The 20,520-nt window shown below is 41.3% G+C and overlaps 1 protein-coding gene across 1 annotated transcript in view; it reads right to left on the bottom strand.

Annotated features, from left to right (window-relative positions):
- The window catches only part of atg7 (ATG7 autophagy related 7 homolog (S. cerevisiae)), a 60,677-nt gene that overhangs the window by 12,375 nt on the left and 27,782 nt on the right, over window positions 1-20,520 (bottom strand). The window contains exons 17-18 of the mRNA XM_071913130.2: window positions 17,362-17,442; window positions 12,102-12,224 (exon numbers count right to left, since the gene is read on the bottom strand). Of these exons, the coding sequence (XP_071769231.2) occupies window positions 12,102-12,224; window positions 17,362-17,442 (204 nt within the window). The remainder of the gene's footprint in view (window positions 1-12,101; window positions 12,225-17,361; window positions 17,443-20,520) is intronic.

The following is a 20,520-nucleotide window of genomic DNA, read 5'->3' as shown; positions in this document are numbered from 1 at the left end:
GATCACTCACTCTCTCATCCCTTCTTTCTGAAATGACTTGCATGTTCCCTCTCTCTTGAGCCTTCTTCTCTCTCAAAATTTCAGATTTTCTCTTCCTCCATCTACCTCAATCTCATTTTATGTTCTTTGTTTCACTTAATCTGTCGGTTCCTCTCTTCCCCTTCCCCTCCCTCTTCCTCTCTTCGTCCGTCTCTCCCACCGGTGCCCATTTCCCTCTGACACATTTCCTGTATTATAGTGTAGGTTATCAGCACAACATTGTCCGATTCACATAACGCTGTGATTTCTCACCCCTGTTAAAAGTTTAATGGTGTAAAAATCTCACGGTAAAAACTACACATTACCAAGAAACCCTTACTTTTGAAACTCAAAACAACAAATAAAATTTCCAATTAACATATGTATTATTTTTTTTAAATAAAGAGCCTTGCTATTGTGAATCGTTGCAGTGATATGGATTATAACTTATTTCACAGTATCACAACTGATGTAAAATGTATAATGAACATCATGAACAGCTTAAAACCTCCATTCAATTAAATTGTCATTGCCTCTGGTGAGGCATTGGTACGTGTGTGTGTGTGTGTGTGTGTGTGTCACCAGTATAAACTCTACCTAATGAACCGTTCCGAGCGCGCAACTAACCAAATGGCAATAACAGATCAACTTCAGAGGCAGTGTGTGTGTGTGTGTGCCAGTACAGACCTGCCCTATGTTTAATTAGAACTGTGAGTCAAAGCCAACTGACGTGCGGTCAGAGGAGCAATCAAGCCCTAGTGGGGCCCCATGGGCACATGCACACACACGCACACACACACCCTTCAAGAGAAAGAGACAGAGAGCGAAATAGTCATTATGAAATAAGTCTATTTCTCTCTGTTGTTTTTAAAGACTTCAGTTCATAGAGACTGAGAGCAGATCACTTCCAAACCCTAGCCAACCTTTATGAGAGATCAAGCCCTAACACACACACACACATACACACACACACACACACACACACACACACACACACAGTTCACAGGAGAAAAGGAGGCGAAGTGCCTAGTAAACCACAGACAAGGCAATCTTTTGATCTGATGTTAAGAACATCAGACAGTCACAGTCTTTCATTACAAAGACTCTATTCAGTCTGTGGAACCAATCACTGACAACAACATCCCTTTGATAAAATGAACCAAACATTAAGCTTTAGTATTAATTTGCACAATATGGCAATTGTGACTGATAATTTTGGAAATCAAAATCAATCCTGGTTCGTCAGTAGGTCAAACTAACACAAACTATCTTCAGCACCATTTCCCTGTGTTTGGGGTAGATATTGCGATCTAGCAGACAAAGCAGGAGTGTTCATATATGGCTCTATTTGGCTCTATTTGGGGTCAGGACCCTGATATGAAAAAGGACTTAATAACTGTGCATTTTACTGCGCATAAAATACAGCTAAGAGCTTTTGGACAAAACCATGAGGCTCGACTAGGCTACACATAGATGTTCATAACTAGCTGACAAGACCAGCTTGATTTATGTTCCCTTGCAGAATGAAACACTGTTTTTGTTAGAGTTTTCTCATGGTTTAAATGCACACAGTATTTACACCCTCAATATGGGAAAACCTGCACTTTTCGATACTTAGAGCCCTGTAGTGAGGGCCGTTAGATTTCAGCAAATTTGAAGTGGTTGTTTCAAGCTCTTTTGTTTTCATGGGAAAATTAGGTCAGAGGAAATGATGCCAGACACGACGTGTCTGTGTGTGTGCATGTGTGTATGTATGTGTGTGTGTGTGTGTGTGCATGTGTGTGTATGCTGCATATTAGAGAGACCAAATCTGAGAAAGGGGTGCACAATACTATGTGTGTATATGCATGCTCAAATGCATACATACATAGATAGAATTCATTTATTTATCTGTCCGTGTGCATGTGTGTGTTTGTGCGTGTGTATAAAATCTGAACCCGAGGCTCGATGCTATCACTGTCCTCCATGTGTTGGGCAGAACAGCATCAGAGAAATAGATAAGAACTGGAATTGTGTTCATGTATGTGTACACTGTGCAGTGTGTGTTCATCAGACCAAGGCTCCAGGGCAGATTACCTGTGACCAGGCAGGCCCTGAGTCTCTCTCTCTCTCTCTCTCTCTCTCTCTCATACCCAGGCCAAGCTCTTATCTATCTCTTTGATGCAGTGATCAGTGTGTTTTTCTGTATCAAAGATTAGCCTAACCAGAAACAGACAGAGGAACAAACAGTCCTGCACCCAAATAAAATAAATGTGAAGGATTCATGCAAACATGTTCACAAAGTTAAAGAGTGCAAGCACATACCTGGACATACTTTTACAAACATATACCATACTTAAGCATCTCTCTCTCTCTCTCTCTCTCTCTCTCTCTCTCTCTCTCTCTCAGAAATGCAGGCACAAGCATGGACCATGCACACACACACACACACACACACACACACACACTAACAACCATAAAGTAGTCACTCCTGATTTTTTGCAGGTTTTTGTTCTACAAAATTATTTCTGAATTTGAAATGGTTGAATGCAAAAAGATAGCAAAATGAATTATTTATAATGCAATAATGATTAATAGGAAAGCTAAAATTTTAATTGTATTTAAATTTAGTTACATTTTTAGGCTGTGGGGTGGCATGTGTGGGGTTATTGCGTATTATTGGGGTCTTATTATAATCATATTACATCTTATGTGCACAGCTGATACAGGGTCCTGTCAATACATCTCAAGGGAACTTTAGTTTGCAGGGTGTATAGAACTATAGAGGAATACATACTTCACTTAGATGACACTCAAATCCACTTCCTGAGGTTTCAAATAAATAAATTATCAGCCGCCCAACAGTATATAGAGGGATACAGATGGTGCACTTGACCTCCAGGGTAAAATTAGACAGGAAAATATCCCTCAACTTCACCATCTGTATCTTCAAACATCCTAGCAGGAGGGCGATTTATGTTTTCTTTGAAACTTCAGAAACTGGACTCAAATGCCATCCACAGATGAACTACGCGTTTCATGCTGTTCTGAAATATTCTTCAGCAGAAATCCTACAAGCTAAAATTCCACTGAGATGTAATCAAGTGGTCTGACACCAGTTTTAGACGCAGGGAAGACTGAATTAATATGTTTTAAAAAGGGTAAATACTGTCATAAAGGCTTTTTTTCCGGAATGTCTGAAAATGAAGGGTGAGAAACACGTAAAAAATAAAATGTTCAGTATGTTTTTTCATGCTTTTATACCATCACTTACATGTCAGGATGTATTTTCTACTTTTTTTCCAATACTTTGAGTTCATCCTAGAAAAAATGCCAATTAAATGCATATTGAGATTTTGCAGCTGAGCGAAATATGCAAAACATCCGAGGGTGGGGGGAGGATGGGCTGCTGTCGGAAGTGAGTGTGCATTCTAAAAGTGCTATACTAACACAGGTACAGAAATAGAAGGATGGGGGCTAATGTGGGATGACTCGACTACTACTCTAGTCTGCTGCAACCCAATCATCTCTCTGAACTGTCTATCCATGCATACAGCCAGCTGCCAAGGCAGAAGAGGGCATCAACCTGGACTGCCTGGCGCCGGGGAAGAGAAGCCATGTATAGGACCTGGGCCGCTGTAAGTTTTCTCTTGTAGTGGGGGAAAGTTGACTTTATGACTTATGAAAATAACTGTCCCATGATTGATGATTGGTAATTCGGTATGGGCCCCTTTGGGCTCAAGACCTAGGACAGCTGTCACGGTGGCCATACGCCCCCCCACCCCCCTACCCCCCACCCCCTCACTGGCAGCGGTCCTGTATAGAAGTGTATTTATAATATATGGCCCACCAAAGTTGTGTCCCAGTGAAGTGGAGTAATGTGCTTGCCTGGACAGGTTCAGATCTCATCACCTGCGACTCTTCACACGTTTCTCTCATCTCTTTATTGTCAGTCGTCTCCGTACCATCTGAAAAACTGTTTGATGTCTGAAAAACTAAAATGCTGAAGGAGCTTGAATGATAACCAGTGCAAAAGTGAGACTAGTATAGTGATATATGAATACTAAGTAGCATAATTGAAAGTAGCCTGAATTATTGAGCTACTTGTGGTAAGAAAACATGAACAGCTAAAGGAATGTACAAATATATGAGATATATGTTCTGTGTGTATATATACTGTATATGTATACACAGTATATATACACATTCAACTACTATTTTGCTGATGATAGCACCCTGTAATGAGGAAAAGATTTAGCAGCTAGGCTTCCTCCGGGCCTCATATTACTTCAACTACAGAAAGAGAAAGAGAGTCTGACATAGTTTTGCCACCTGAGCTCTGTTTGAGTGTCTTCCCTCATACAGAATATATGTTCTTTTACCAGGACTCAGATGATAAATAACGTGCCTTGCCCTCCTGGGCAGGCTCATATACACATAATTCTCAACCAGTATCTTTATCATTGGGGACCCAATAGACAGCGGTCGGCCTATTTTGATCAATAATTGAAAGAAAACAGGATATAAAAGATCCAATCTCTGTCATTTCAGCCCGTGACACCCAGATCTGGGTTAATTAAACATATTTCAATTACAATTAATGTTTGCTTTGCCTGTATGGAATGCATGATAGGGGTTGAACCCAAAACACCTGCTGATAAACCCTTTCAAAGGCCGCTTTTATCAAGACTAGTATAAGCCAATTATATACTGTACTGTCTGCAAACTGTTCCAGAGACCTTACTAACCAGCATTTATGTGATTTCATCTTGTTTGCCATATTTGTACAACTTTTATTTACTTTAATTTCTGTTTGTATGTTTTGTCAGTGTTCACTCTGTCTGGCACCAATCCACCAGGACAGGCCTTGTGTAAATGTAACTTGAGTGCGCATGGGGAAAGGATGTGATTCTGGATGGACGATTAACTATAGATGTTTTATTCAGACTGCTAATGAAGAAACAAGCTCTAGCAGGATGGTATGAAGGGACGAATGGACAGGGCAGACAGAGGAGTAATAAAAAAAAAAAAAACAGGGAAAATGACTATAATAGCTACTATAGCTGCCATGGTGCTCAGTGTAAAACACACAGAATTATGCACAAACAAACACACATCCACAGGACAGAAGAACCTTCAAACATGGCAGGAGACAGAAAGGTCATAAGTCAAGCCTCCAACTGACACAAAGCTTCTGAGTTTAGCCCCTTGGGGACTAGGGTGATTCAGACTAACTATGTATAGTACAGAGAGAGAGAGAGCGAGAGCGAGAGAGAGAGACTATGTAAAGAAAGGAAGGATAGGAGGTGTGATCACTTCTGTGCATAACTGACATGCATCCCTGCAAGTGGAGAACACATTTATAATTAGCAGAGCAATACATGTCAAGCCGGCATAGCTAGCATACATATAGTACATAAATACACACATGCTTACGAACGGCGATACATGCCGACACTGGCATACATGCATGCGTGTGGTGGACGCACACACATCCAGACAAACCCACACACACGTACATCCACACACACAAAATTTATTTATGTCATTAATATAGGGAAATAAACAACCATTCAGTGTTTTCAATGTAATATCAAAGTCTCCCTCTCTCTCTCTCTCTCTCTCGCTCTTGCTCTCTCTCTCTCTCTCACACACACACACACACACGCATGGGAGTGTGTGCGGCATGCTAATGAAAAAGCAGACCTAATATGTTTTCCCCGAGTCCATCTGGTAATAATTGTAGCATGTAGCAACCGTAGCTGTGTTTGGATACAGCTCTGACATACATGGGGCCCTCTGACGCTAGCAGAGATGATGTGCGTGTGTGTGTGTGTGTGTGTGTGTGTGTGTGTGGGTGCGTGTGCTTGCGTCCACTCGTGCGCGTGTGTTTATGTGGGGGCGAGAGACCAGAGCGAGAGAGGAAGAAAAGAGCACAGCAGAGAGCCTGCGTTACTGAGTGCCTCTGTGTGTGCATGCATGCTCGCGCTTGTATGTTTTCCAAGCTGCTGGGTGATGAGCCAACATAACTAAATCAACTTTATCGTCAGCGCGCTGTTTTACGTAGAGAGGCAAAGACCAGAGCAGAGGCGAGCGTGGCTGGTTGGGCAACTTCTGTCCCTTCAGGGCATTAGAATGACTCAAGGCGATGATTAGTGGCATCTGATGGCGTACAGAGTGTTATCAAACGGCTAAACACACACATCTGGAGAAAGACAGGTGTGTGAGTTTAACTGGATACTGCCTCTGTACATTGACACTGGGCCAAAGAGGGTAATATCAAGACCTGGCTTTTTATCAAGACACAGGTTGTGTTAAAAATGCTTTTATTAACTTCACTGCAACTTCATGTCATCATTTTGAAGTCAAGTAGGGTTTAAATTGCGTGGGAGCTGTGTGAGACCGTCCTGTAACTGGATGGTCACGAGTTTGACCCCTACAACTGCAAATCAACACCCATGTGTCTTGTTGAATTGTCCTTGAGCGAGACACTGAACCTCTATCCACTCAGTCATTGTAAGCTGCTCTGGAGAACAGTGTCAGCTAAATACATTAAATTTAAAAAGATTGGCAAACGTACATGGAGAATTTTTCTGACAAACATGGCCAACAATATCTTTGGTAACCACTTAGATTATAGAGCATGAACAAGACATAATTACAAGAAGTTGGTGGATAGGGTGATTGAATTAAAGAGTACCCATTGATAAGTGGATAGTCACAAGATATAGCTAGTATTTATGGAGGCTGACTCTGCATTATAAACTAAAGGCTAATTTAGCAAAGTAACTTCCTTACATCAGCTGATTAAAAAATTGTTAGGATTTGTTATTGTCTTGTAACCAAAAGGCACAACTGAAGACTGAACCCCAAGAATTTTGTGTTATCAATCACTTTGTAAGAGTAGGTGTCACTTTTTTTCAAATGAGAGGGGAGGAAAATGAACTCATAGGAACTTCATGACGCAAGATCAAACAAAAAATGAAAAGAGAAAAGACAGTTTAGTGCAACAAGTGACACATTCTTCTCACAGTAAAACTCAGTCATCTCTCTCTTGTGACTTACTGGCAGAGCCAGATGTAGTAGGAGGGAGAGGAGCGGGACACGGACTCGGCAGAAAGACCCTTTGTGTTACAAGGGTCACACATCCTCTGTTGGGGGCATTCACCGACGGGCAGATGAACACACACACACACACACACACACACACACACACTAACAACATCATTTACTGAAAATGACGAGAGGAATATATAACGCAGAGAATGACCAATGACCATGGGCTTCCTATGGTATCAGGTGTAGGAGGAAGAATTGTAGCGCAACACTGGACAATTCATTCATTCATCACTTTTGATTTCCACTGAGCTGTTGCAATAAGTTGGAGGAAATCCTATTTTTTATGTTGGTCACTTGATAGTGCAGTGGCAGGTAATTAAAAATTGAAATCAGATGTATGACAAAAATATATACCTGAAAAACACATTCTTTATCTTGCCCAAACAGTAGTAGCGGATCCTCTGTAGGCTGAAATCTCACAGCTCACACCTGTATTCTCTTCAGTCCTTTCTATGCTATTCTAACTTTCCTCCTAAAAGAACTGGAAACAACTAATACAAGACCTGATCTAACTATGCCTTATGCCATAATGTAGCGTCAGCAACTGCTGAGCAACAAAATAGTACCTTACTCTCATCCTAACGTATGATATAAAAGAATATGTAACATATCCTTCACTACACCCACCATTCCTCAGCCATCACCTTACTAAATAGACTCTGAATGGCACTGTGTCTGTACCCAAGCACAAGCACTACATTATTATTACATGTAGGTTTGTGTAATAATGTTATAGTCTGTCCTTTTGTATTGTGCTTATATAGTTAGATTTCATTAGGTGCAATCTATTATCAAAGCCCTCTGTGAATATAATACAAGTTGGACTGATCCTTTAAATGTCCCTGTATGGATGTGGCCTATGAATGTTTCATTTAATTTCTGCTGAATCAAAGTGGGTGGGAGGTAGAGGAGAGGTACAGCATCCTGTACAGACACTCATTTCCTTCCAGGCTCTGTGTGTGTGTGTGTGTGTGTGTGTGTGTGTCCATTTGTCTAACCCAACCCTTTACTGTGTAGCTACGTTCAGGAAGGCCAATCTGCCAACACACAATGCCTCATGGTCTGACGCACACACACACCTCTGCACTATGACACAGTTACCTGGTAATGCATTAGCATCTGTGCTAAATAAGATGATTACCTCCGCCAAGGAGGTTATGTTTTTGGTGCTGTTTGTTTGTTTGTTTGTCTGTTTGTTTGTCTGTTAGCAGGATTACGGAAAAACTACTGGCCCGATTTTCAAGAAACTTTGTGGAAGGGTGTAGCATGGGCCAAGGAAGAACCCATTACATTTTGGAGCGGATCCGGATCCGACTCACGAACAAGCAATAATAGCATGAACCTTGGCGGAGGTCTGCGCTCTCCGAGTGCCCTTCTAGTTTTACATGATATAGGGACTACTACATGAAAACCGCTGCAGTGGTTTCATATGATTTTCACGCCATTTTCAAGTCAAGGCCACTAGCCACTTTCTCTGATCCCCAGCTTCACATCACTCATTTATCACTTTGTTAGAAATGTGCCAGAATTGTAAGTATTATAGTTTATTTGAAATTGTCAAACCTAAAGAACATAATGCATGGAAACTTTCAAAAGAATTATCTTGGGCAGATGTGGAGATTGACAAAATGGACAAACTCTGTCCGCAATATATAGGGGTATCATAGCATCAGATACTGTTGGCGATAAGTGATACCCATTTTGCCCAATAACCATCTACTTTCACTCAAATTGCGGCCCATTAATCAAGATTAAAGGCCAGATCCAATTCAAAATAAAATTCCAAATGAAATTCAAAAGACTGGAGGCATGACACAGCTCTTGACACTGGGACAGAAGACAACAGCTAAATATGGCTTTTTAATGTATTCCAAAGTGTTTACATTAGTAATGTTCATAAACAATGGAGTAAAGTGCTATAATTTTGAGTTAAAACAATGACTTAGGAGATTTCAAAAAATAATAAGAGTAATTTCCGTCCGAGTCAAACTCTTTAAGAATGTATATGAACAATATAAGTATATATCATTAAAAAAAAAAGTCCAGTTTTGAATAGCTTCTGACATGTTTGATTTAGCTTACAAGAAACCTGAATGGCCTCATGGGTGGAAAAATTAGTTGCAATCCATACTAAATCAAATGTCCAACAAGTTTTCATATATGTGGAAAATGCATAGTACATTTTCTGTCCATGTCTACCCCAAACTCCTACCTGAAATCTCACAACAGGGCTGACCTCACAAAGAAGTCATTCATACTGATGTGTGCACAGACACACACACACACACACACACACACACACACACACACACACACACACACAGAGACAACACGGCCCAAGAACTCTCAGTCAGTCTAAACTTTTACCAAACTTGAACTCCCCCAAAACCCTGTGGTGACCGCATAAAAAGTAGTTCTCAGGTTACAAACTGGCCCAAAATAGGCCCTAAGTACATATTACTGCTATCTGGTGACGTAGATTATAGTTTAGCATGGTTACACACACACACGCAAAAACACACACACACATACACAAGCTTCATAATGAATTCCGTACCAGACTTTGAGGAAAGAGGAGAACATTGTAAAAATAACGTAACAACTTATTATGCAAATAAAGTCATATGGCATTCCATCAGTCTATGGTCTAAATGGTCTACTGTAGTTCATGTGCCCCAGCATTTTGTAATATATGAGGCATTTATCCACTGACACCATACTGTCCCTACTAAATTATGTCATTAGGCTGATATACAGTACAACAACTATAGACTTATAATTTTGTTTGCCTAGACTCTAAATGCTCTTTTACGTTGTGGGGTGGTTTTTTTTTCCTACACGATTTAGGTCAGTTCAATCCTTTGTAAAGAAAGGCAAACTCCCATCAAATACAAGTGATTCATTCATTGGATTCATTGGAAGTGATCACCTTCATTCAGTGGTGAAGCATAGCTGTATACAATTCCAATGTCTACACTATAAAAAGGGATCCCTTAAGGACCCTTTGAACCCCTCATTTTTACATTCAGAATTATCATTATTTCAGGCCAGTGCTTCTTAAAATATGGGTCGGGACTCAAAAGCAACCACAGGCCTATTTCTAGTGGGTCCCCGCATGATATAAGTAATAATATGCTTTCATGAGCAAGAGTACAACTTTTGTCCCTTCCTGGACTTGAAAAAATAAAAAAAGGAGGCCCTCCAAGTGCAGTAGCTTTCAGGATAGCTAATCTATGTACGGGAAACAGGCGCTAAGACTTCTGGCGCTGGTGGGCTGAGCAATCAAAACAATCTCTCCATCTTCTGGTTGAGGAGAAGGGGACCTACGCCAGACTCTACAGCGCACTTCATCAGGGAGAGGGGGGTGGAGAGAGAGGGAGGGAACGAGGAGGAGAGATAGAGAGAACGAGAGGGAATGAGGGAGAGACTGATAGACGGAGAGGGAACAAGGGAGAGAGAGAGACATAATGAGAGTGAGAGAGAAGTAAAGAGGGCCAGAGAGAGGGAGAAAGAGAGTGGGAGAGAGAGAGACGGCAACAGAGAGAGAGAGAGAGCTCAAATCCTTCCCTCCTCACTCGTTTCTCTTCCTCCTACTTTTCTCCCTTCTCCCTGCCTTTTTTTCTGAACCTCATCTTCCTCCTCTCTCTCTCTCTCTCTCTCTCTCCTGTCTCCCGTCCTCCATTTCTTTCTTTTCCTCTTCCTCTGCTGTCTCTCTTCTCTCCACTCTCTTTTTCTTCCCCTCCCTCCCTTTCTCGTCTCCCCTCCTCCATCTGTGTGTTATGAGTGGGAGTTGGGGAGAAAGTACGTGGGATTTTCCCACAGCTCAACAGGACCAGACCCAACCCCCAACACACAGACACACAAAAAATCTCTCAAATCTCTCCCTTTCTCTGACACACACACACACACACACATATACACACACATACACATACACACTCTCTCTCTTTTTCTCTCTGTCTCTCCCTCTCTCTCTCTGTCTCATGTCAGAGGGGAGTCTTGAAGAAAACCACCCATATTCCACCACTAACTATTCAGGATGTTTGCTGGAACTTTATGCCACTCGTTGTTCCAAAGACATCAACTGTGCGTCGCCATGGCAACGGAGTCATTAGGGGAAGGTTGGACCACAAAAATATCACTGCCTTTGGATGAAAACTGTGTATCTCCAAAAAAACAGTCCATTTGAGAAATTCGGAAAAAAAAAAGCCTTAGTTTCCGACAGATGACCATGCAGTTTTGTAGTTTTGAAAATGCACAAAGAATGCAGTACGGATTTCATGGACCCCGGGGTCGTGAAACTTACTCAACCCATGAGGGGCCGTGTTATGCTCTAATTCAAGAAAATAAAAGAGAATCACCAAAAATGGTGTTTATAGGTTCTGATGTGAAGTAAGTGGTGTGCTGTGAGTCGAACACATGTCATATATTGTAGACAAGGGTTACTCATATTCTTGCAGCCACATTTTAAGTCCCACCGACATGCTTGCTGCTCTGCATTGTTGCTCTGCCAGTAGCATTTGTTTGAAAGATCCTGCACTACTAATTGCCACACAGATGTGGGGGGACTCACACACTTTCTACCACATTAGAATGTAGTTTGCATTGGTCTTATTGAAGAGTTTTATGTCATGTTATTTCTACCCTGCTAATAAAATAACACATCTAAGGTAGATGCTGTTGCAGATAACAAAAAAGTTCTAAGGTTGATCATCATGGCTCTGGATGGATTTTTCTCCTCTACAACATGGTGCAATAGTGTCCAACAGTGTGCTTGTGTGTGTGTGTGACTTTGTGTGTTTATGTGTGTATGTTGACTCTATGGTCTGTCTCTTCCAATGTAACAGTTTTTGTGTGTGTGTATGTTAACTCTGGGGCTTATAGCTCTCAGTGTAGGGGTGTGCAAATTCATTTATTTGTCTGTCCATGTGCATGTGTGTGTGTGTGTGCGTGTGTAAGAGTGTGTCTGCGTGTGTGTGTGTTACCTCTGCAGCCTGTGTCTCCTGGTGCAGCAGCGTCAGCCCCGTCAGGTCCTCCAGGAAGGAGTGGGAGGAGTTAAAAACCTTGGACAGGAACTGGAAACCTTCCCTCTCATAGTGGTCCAGGACCTAAACAAAAAGACATCAACAAAAGTCTATTCTAGATGATTTGATCGAGAACCTCATGCTTATAACTGATAAACAATGTGGAGTAAACAACGGCTAGCAAAGCCTTACATCTTTTAATGATCCGGAACCTACAAAATAAATAACAAAAACAAGGTGAATTAGCTTGTTGTGTTTATATATGGATGTCCTTTGTACCATGTGTGCCAGTAAGCGCTCTACACCTAACTACAGTGACTTATAAACACTGGTCAACTCATTCAAATTTATTATGGAGGCTGGTGGAAAGATAAAATAATTTCTCTCAGATTTTCCTCAAATAACCCCACGCAGATCCTCTGCCCTCTTGACTCCCTTCTTAAGCTCGGCCAAGCCTTTCATGCCCGCCCACAGACCCTCCTCTGCAGGTGTAGGATTACCTCTGCCTCAGACATCAACACCCTGTGTGTGTGTGTGTGTGTGTGTGTGTGTGTGTGTGTGTGTGCGTGCATTAGTGCTTGTGCATGTGTGAATGTATGCGTGTTCGCAGACTGACCTGGCGTCTAGTCTCGGAGCCAGACACACCGCACACAATACACACTGACGTGTCCCTCTTTCACCTTTTCAACCTCCCTTTTCTTTCCTTCCCTCTCTTTTTCTCTCTTTGATTCTACACTTCCATCCGTGGGATCAGTTACATGAGACACCAACGGCCAAAACCCACTTTGTTGAAATATAGCTACTCATGACACAGAAAAGAACTCGATAACTGTGATGATCTTGTGATAAAGTTGTAATAAATTCATTCCAAGTTTTACAAAGCAACACACACACACACACATCAACGCACACACGCACACACACACACAGCACAGTTGAATCGTTCACTTACATCCACATCAATACAAGACATACATGGACATGAACGATTATAAATACAGATTCTGTCCAGTCCCAAGGCACATTTGTGGTTTTGCAAGCTACAGCTAGCTAACAACAGCTTCAAAACACATTAGAAAAGTACAAATATCCATGTCAGACAGGGTTTGAATTCTGGCCAAAAACTCCTAAGTTTCGGTACGTCACATTTGCACTTACAAATATTTAAATTGAGAAATCTGACTTGATGAAGTCAAAGATGGAGTAGATGAAGCAGTTCTTTCTGAATAAGAGAAGAGAACTGTGTGAGATATCTGAACATTTGCAGCTAAGAAATGATTTAATAATTTCCTCGAGAGTTGTAAACTGTGATAGCGCACAGGTGCAGTGAAGTATCTGATACCTGACTGACTGATTCGAATTGCTTCTTGAGACTCGCGGCACTGTGGAGACGCCAGCGTGGGAAAAAACACAATAAAGACACAAAAACACACAAAACGGAAGAGATTTGAGACTTTTACAAGATTCTGTAGTGCTTTCCAGGCGCTGATGGGTCTCAGTAGTGATCCCATACTGCTGACAGATAGAGCCAATTAAGCCAGGCAACGAACACACTCAGTGGTAAACATCTGGATCAGATAACGTGCTGCACATACGTACACACACACACACACACACACACACACACACACACACACACACACACATACACACGTCCTAAACCCTCCCTGCGCCACAGAAATTTCTATTGCATCTCCAGAAGCTTGATTTGACTGTGGTGGTGTCATCTTTCTAAAGCTGTGTGTGTGTGTATCTATCACATGGATATCACCTGAATATATCATACAGGCTGTGTATTGTTTGCGTGTGTGTGTGTGTGTGTGTGTGTGTGTAATCTTCAGATCACCTTTAAACATATCAAACAGACATTGGGTGGCCCTGGTGGCTCAGAGGGGCTTTAACTGTAGCTGTAAACATACTGAACATTGAGGATAGACTATTTTTCAAAGTATATACAGTAGGTGCTCTATACTGAGAGTCACACAGGATGAAACTGTGACCCATATTTAATACTGTAACCGAACCGAGAGCTCATCTATTAATGGTACAGTAATAGTAGATGTAGATGATGTTGGTGGTATTATTAGGAATTATGTAGAGGAAGATTTCAGAGCACAATGTGTAATGATAGACACTGGTGAATGGCTCTACCATAATGTGACACTTGACGAATGCAGATAAATACTATGACGCTTGATAAATACTATGAGTTCCTAGTGACTCAGCCACTTTGCCTCCTACTGATAACATGCACAGATGCCAGATTAGACACTTGACTTGAGAACGCACAAGCTCCATTCTGACTCATTAAGAACCACTTAGAGAAACATGAGCAAAACTAGGTATGGTACAAGAAATATTTGAAGAGTTTCATTCTGAGATGAGATTTGCAGAAATTGACATCTTAAGACCTTCACTTAAAATACAGTAGATTTTTGAGGATAGAACAATCTGTGTTATATGAGGATAGAATAATCTGTGTTATATGAAATATTGACTAACTAACCCTGATTCCCGAAAACACATTATTTACAGAATGGCCATATAACATTTCTAACTTTATCTTTATATTACCAATCTCTTCCACTGGAATCAGTCTAAAGTAGAGCACAAAGTAGTAGATTAATAGCTATGGCACCCCGACTAGATGAAGTAAAAATATTGGTAGTAGTAGAACAGCTAGTTGTTCTTCTAGTAATAGAAGGAATAGTAGTAGCAGTGGTAACAGTAGTAGATGTAATGAAAATGACTGGCAGTGGCTTATGTCTTCAAAGTTATAAAAATAGTGAAATGTATAATTATGCAAAATTACTAGGGCACAGCTTTTTGAGTTACAAGTCTTTAAAAAGCATTTATTTTCCTCTGGTAAACAAGAACACTGTATTAATGGTAATGCTACTTGTAGTACCACTAGCAGAAGTAGTATTAAGTTATTAAATCAATGTCCAACGGTCCAAGCCACTGTCTTGAGAAAGTCATCTACTCTGTAAATGTAAATGAGGTTCTTTGAGTGAAGGATTGGATCTTTACCAATCAGTGAGGTGAGGACAAGTTGTGTAAAGTACAGAACTGCAACAGTTATCGAAGGTTTGTACTGGAAGAAACACCTTGATAGAGAACCACAGAGAGATGAAGTTTGCGTTAGTGATCAGTTAAATGTCTTTTGTAACTTTTCATGAGTTTGAGCTATACATTTAAAACATAGTTTTTACTATTAATAGTAGCAGCATATTTGGTAGAATTAGTACAAGTAGTTGTAGTAAGAGTTGTCTGGCACGGTTTTAGACAAAGCCACGTCACTAGCTGTGATTTACTCTCTGGCGTGTAGTTTTATTGGCTTGCAGCCCCAGAAAGAGTTAGGAAACACACACACACACACACACACACACACACACACACACACACACACGCACACACACACGCAGTGAAAAGCCCCAACTCTACAGGAACTGCTCCAGCCCAGACAGGGGCTGAATTGTTTTGTTTCCATAGTGACCTGGCAGCACACAGCTGACTGCGGCAGGAATACACACAGACAAACACGCACACGCTCACACACACACACACACACACACACACACACACACACACACACACACACACACACACACACACACACACACATAAAGACACAGACACACACACACACACACAACAGTAAATGGACATAGACGGACAGACAAAGGAATGGACACACTGAGGGAGGGAAGGCAGGATGGAGAAGTGAAACGGGGGAGAGAGGGAGAAGAGGGAGAGGAGAATAGAGATAGGAGAGAGAAAAGGAGGTGAAAGATAGAGGGAAGAGAGAGAGGGGAAATAGGAGGAGGCAAGGGGAAAATTAGAAAAAAAGAGGGAAAAACGTGGAAAGACCGATAAGCAAAGGCAAGACAGAGAGAGGAGAGATGTGTGGGAGGGATTTACTGAATCAAAACAGAGACATATTGACCAATAATACGACATAACCTCTAGGCTTGCCTACATAAAGGCTTGTGTGTAGAAGCATTGATGTATTGTGTGTGGTAACACATGTTGTTTATGACTGCGCAGGCTTCACCAAATCACTGTAAAACCATATGAATCATCTGTGCACACCGAATAATCTCATCTGTCACGCGGGCGGAAACATGACACCTTAAGATGGGGTGGAACTCAGAAAATAAAAAAAAAATTTTTCAGAAGCAGCTTAGTTGGAGAAAATCTGAAACTTTTAGGTTACAAGCTGGCCAGCTCCCTCCCCCTCCGCCTCTCTGTTTCTGCCCCTCTCCCTCTGTTTCTCTCTCAGTCTCTCCTCACATGAAAGTGATAGATCCGAGGCTTTATGACCCCTTTATAGACACAAAGACTGCATTGAGATCGGGAGGGAAACAGAATGAACCAGCCCTCCACTCATCACAACACTCTTTCTTGAGCTCTGTACTTCCTCTCCTTTCTTTTTCTCCTCTTTTTTTTTTTTTTTTTTTTTCTTTACTCGTTCTCTCTCCCTCTCTAACTCTTGCTTTTCCTTCCCTCCCCCCAGCCTTACACTAATCTACACCAACCAATCAGATCATTGGACCCTGCTAACCGCAAGGCCAACCGGAGCAGTGATTGGCTAGTTGGCTGTGGACCAATGACAACGCGGGAAAAAAAACATGAACGCAGTTTTGCCCACCCCAGTTGGCTGATTTAGGAGATGTGAACCCTTCAACACCCCATCTTTACACACACACACACACACACACACACACACGCACACACACGCGCAGGCACACGCACATGCGCGCACACACACACACTGCAGTGGTGGGAGCTAATGCCTCTCATACGACAGTCAGTGACATCAATGAGCAACTGCTGCCAGATTATTACCATATGGTTTTACCAGCTCTTCTGTGTGTGTGTGTGTGTGTGTGTGTGTGTGTGTGTGTGTGTGTGTGTGTGTGTGTGTGTGTGTGCGTCCTTGCTATTCCTCCAGGAACAACATTTCAACACAGCTCCAGTGAGTTAACAACAGTGTGGGAATGGGAGAGATGGGAATCCCCGTTACTGCTAAAGCTGCCTTTTTTCAAAAACAACTATATTACTGTATATAGCAACATATTCTGATAGTTCAATCTGTCTGTCTGCATCCATGTTTCTTTCTAGTAAAGCTTTGCCTCCTCCCATCAAAACATTGCCTCCAAATTAAACTGGATTTGAACACAAATCATTGGAACCATTCTATAGTATTTTTGCCACTTACGATGGGTGAGCAGGCGGTGCATTTGTCAAAGGCCAGACTGGCAGGCAGGACATTGTCAAACCTGGACAGAAAGCCTCGGATCTGTGGAGGAGAAATCAACACATGAGGACATTAGTTAACTGACATGGAAAAGGGGAACAGAATAGCACATCAAGACTTGAAAGGGACAGCCAAGTCAAACAGAATTTGCGTTCTTTATAAGGTATTGGTCAGTTTAGTCTAAATTATGTGAATATGAATAAGTCTCTCCTGAAAGAGACAGTTACAACAGACATTAATTAAGGAGAAGAGCAAGAGGCACTAATTGGGTTTATTGTGTAGTAAACAGGTGCTCTTCGGAGGTAATGTTGATTGGTGAGTAAAAACTATGATATTCTTCATTCTTTGCGAGCAACAATTAAGTGAAACGTAGTGAAGTAGTAAAACATTAAGGCATTTCAGCCTTAGAAGGGTTGCTCACTGAATGTAGGGGTTGAAAATGTGAAAGGAGTGTGACTTTCTCTGGTTTCCATATTTTAAAACCATGCTGACAGCTCCCTCTGGTGCTGGGGAGGCAAACAGCCTTTCCAGTGAAACATTTCCACCACCTCCATCACCGCTGAAAGCCTCTTCTCATATTTACCGCTAATTACCTTCATAATTGTTTAAGGACACCTCCTCCCTCCCATCAACACATGGAGAGACATCACTCATCACCAGTCTCTCCCTTTCATCACTTCCCTCTTCCGCTCTTATTCCCACATCCTCCTGTTTTTCAATAAAAGCTCCCCCATCATGTATTCTGGTGACGCACAAACGGCAAGCAGAGCATCAAATGACTTCCTGACTACAATTATCTGGTGGTGAAACCAACTTACATACATTTGCAACCAATTACTATATAGTGCTCAGGAAAGTGAATAGGGGTGAAACTTAAGTATTTCAACCCTTGGCTGTGCTATTTGGGTGCCAGCTCCATAACATCTTCACTAACCCCCATTCACATTATTTTTCATGAGGTCAATTTTGCACTAGCCCAGGCTAATTTATCTCAAAGAGCTGGGTAGATAATCAGGTATAATGTGGCACAGTTCAACATCATGCAGAGGATTTTAAATAGTTATAGCTCTTTGTCCAGCCTGTGACTTATTTCATTTTGCTCCATTTTTCATTATCCCTTTCTTCTCCTCTTTTATATCTTACCATCTGTGTGCTGTTAATTTCAATTAAAATGTCATACAAATCAATATGAGGAAGAGAGGCAAGAAGAGGGAGGAAGAGATGGAGGGATTGAGAGGTAAATGGCAACGAGAGGCAGTAGAGATACAGGGTCATTGTGATTTGGAAATGACACACCATCAGAATGAATGAATGATTCGGCCAGTGGATGAATGACCAAATGAAGGAATGAGTGGGTAAACGAGTCAGACTAATGGGTGAGTTCGGGTGAGTGACTTAGACCAAAACAGACCACAAGCCCGGCCCAGAACTACACAGCCCTTGTAGAGAGCAGACATTAAGTAAAGGAGTCCAAATCTGTCACGGACTTTGTGTATGACAAATAAACCTCAGCTCTATGTGCTTAATTACTGGTGTGTCCGACGTCTGCTTAACTATTCAGATAACCATTTACATCTTTTTTATATTATAATATATTATTAATATATTATACATGGAAATGTTTCCTAGTCTATTATTAATTGGAAACCTATTGCTCAAGCAATGCTTGTCAGGCTGTCATTTTTTTTTTTTTTAAGATTTATGTATACATTTTTATGCTTCATTGATAGAGACAGTGTGAGAGAGAGACAGGAAGGTATGGGAGAGAGAGAGAGGGGAGGACATGTAGCAAATGACCGCGGGCCGGATTTGAACCCGGGTCGCTGCGGGAAGGACTGAGCCTTATATGGTACGCGCTCTACTCGGTGAGCCACCGGGGCGCCCCTGTGTTTCAACATGCTCCCCACTGCTGCCTTTGTTTACATACTGATTTACTGGATTTATTTATTTTTTTCAGTCTGAGCTTTTGATATAAGAATTAAGAGCTAATCAAGAGTTATATGTGCATTTATATAAAGTATACTGTAAGCTAAGCTGTGGTGTCAAATGAATAAAACATTCATTTAGTCCCTTCTTGTAAATTTCAGGGCATTTCTTTGGATCTTAGAGACTTGGAGGGCAACACTGCTTGTAGAGTTTCATGGAGGGACAGTGGTGGCCTTTGCAAGGGAAATACAGTATCAGCAGTCATTTTGAGGACTTAGGTAAAGATATTATATAAATTCTATAGTATATGTAAAAATATTTTACCATCTAAATATTTCATTTAGGTAGTCAAAAAAAAATTATTTAATTGGGCCACTTGTAAGATAAATGAGACATGTAGTTTCTAATAAATGAGACATGTAGTTTCTATAAATCACCACAAGTTGTCACAGTGGCACCACAGAAAAGTGAGCTCAGCTTCAGACTACTCAACTGCAGTAACTTATATTAAAATAGATTATTGGAGGAACGGGCATTTCAAGCATAATATATACAAACACTGTGTGCACACACACACACACACACACCCTCATGTTTATTCCTCGCTTTTCTCTCTATCTGTACGTAACTCTTTATCCAATCCCCTCCATTTCTCTCCGTCTCTCTCCCACACATACACACACACACACACACACACACACACACACACACACACACACACACACACACACACACACACACACACACACATTTACATGCCATTCTTCTCTGGATTATTTAGTGGAAATACCATCAGCTGCAGAGGTGTCAAGCAAATGGCAGAAACCCACATTCTCAGGGTGATGAATACTGATGATGATGCAAATGGAGAGGGTCAAATATTTAAGTATCTGAGACAGTGACTAAGCAAAAAGGCAATGATTGCATAGCTGCAGTCTATCTGGTCTCTCTCCATTTGGTGACCCGCCAGTTTAGACTATAACTCTATAATAAAATGTTTTCAGAAGGCTTAGAGCACCATTTCAGTCTTGTATATTGGTAAATGACTGTAATTTTAAAGGTTTTTAAAAGTACTGTATTGCAACCCTAAGAGACCGCTTACTTTGGAACTGATTTCGGCTTGTGTATGTCTTCAGACATTAGACCTATTCACTTGGTAAAGGGCAGAAAAAAAACGAATCTATGTGGAAAGAC

This window comes from Centroberyx gerrardi, chromosome 5 (assembly GCF_048128805.1).
Source record: "Centroberyx gerrardi isolate f3 chromosome 5, fCenGer3.hap1.cur.20231027, whole genome shotgun sequence".
In the NCBI taxonomy this organism is placed as follows: domain Eukaryota; kingdom Metazoa; phylum Chordata; class Actinopteri; order Beryciformes; family Berycidae; genus Centroberyx; species Centroberyx gerrardi.
Note: the sequence above shows the minus strand (reverse complement) of the source record. Positions and strands in the feature narration are given on the sequence as shown.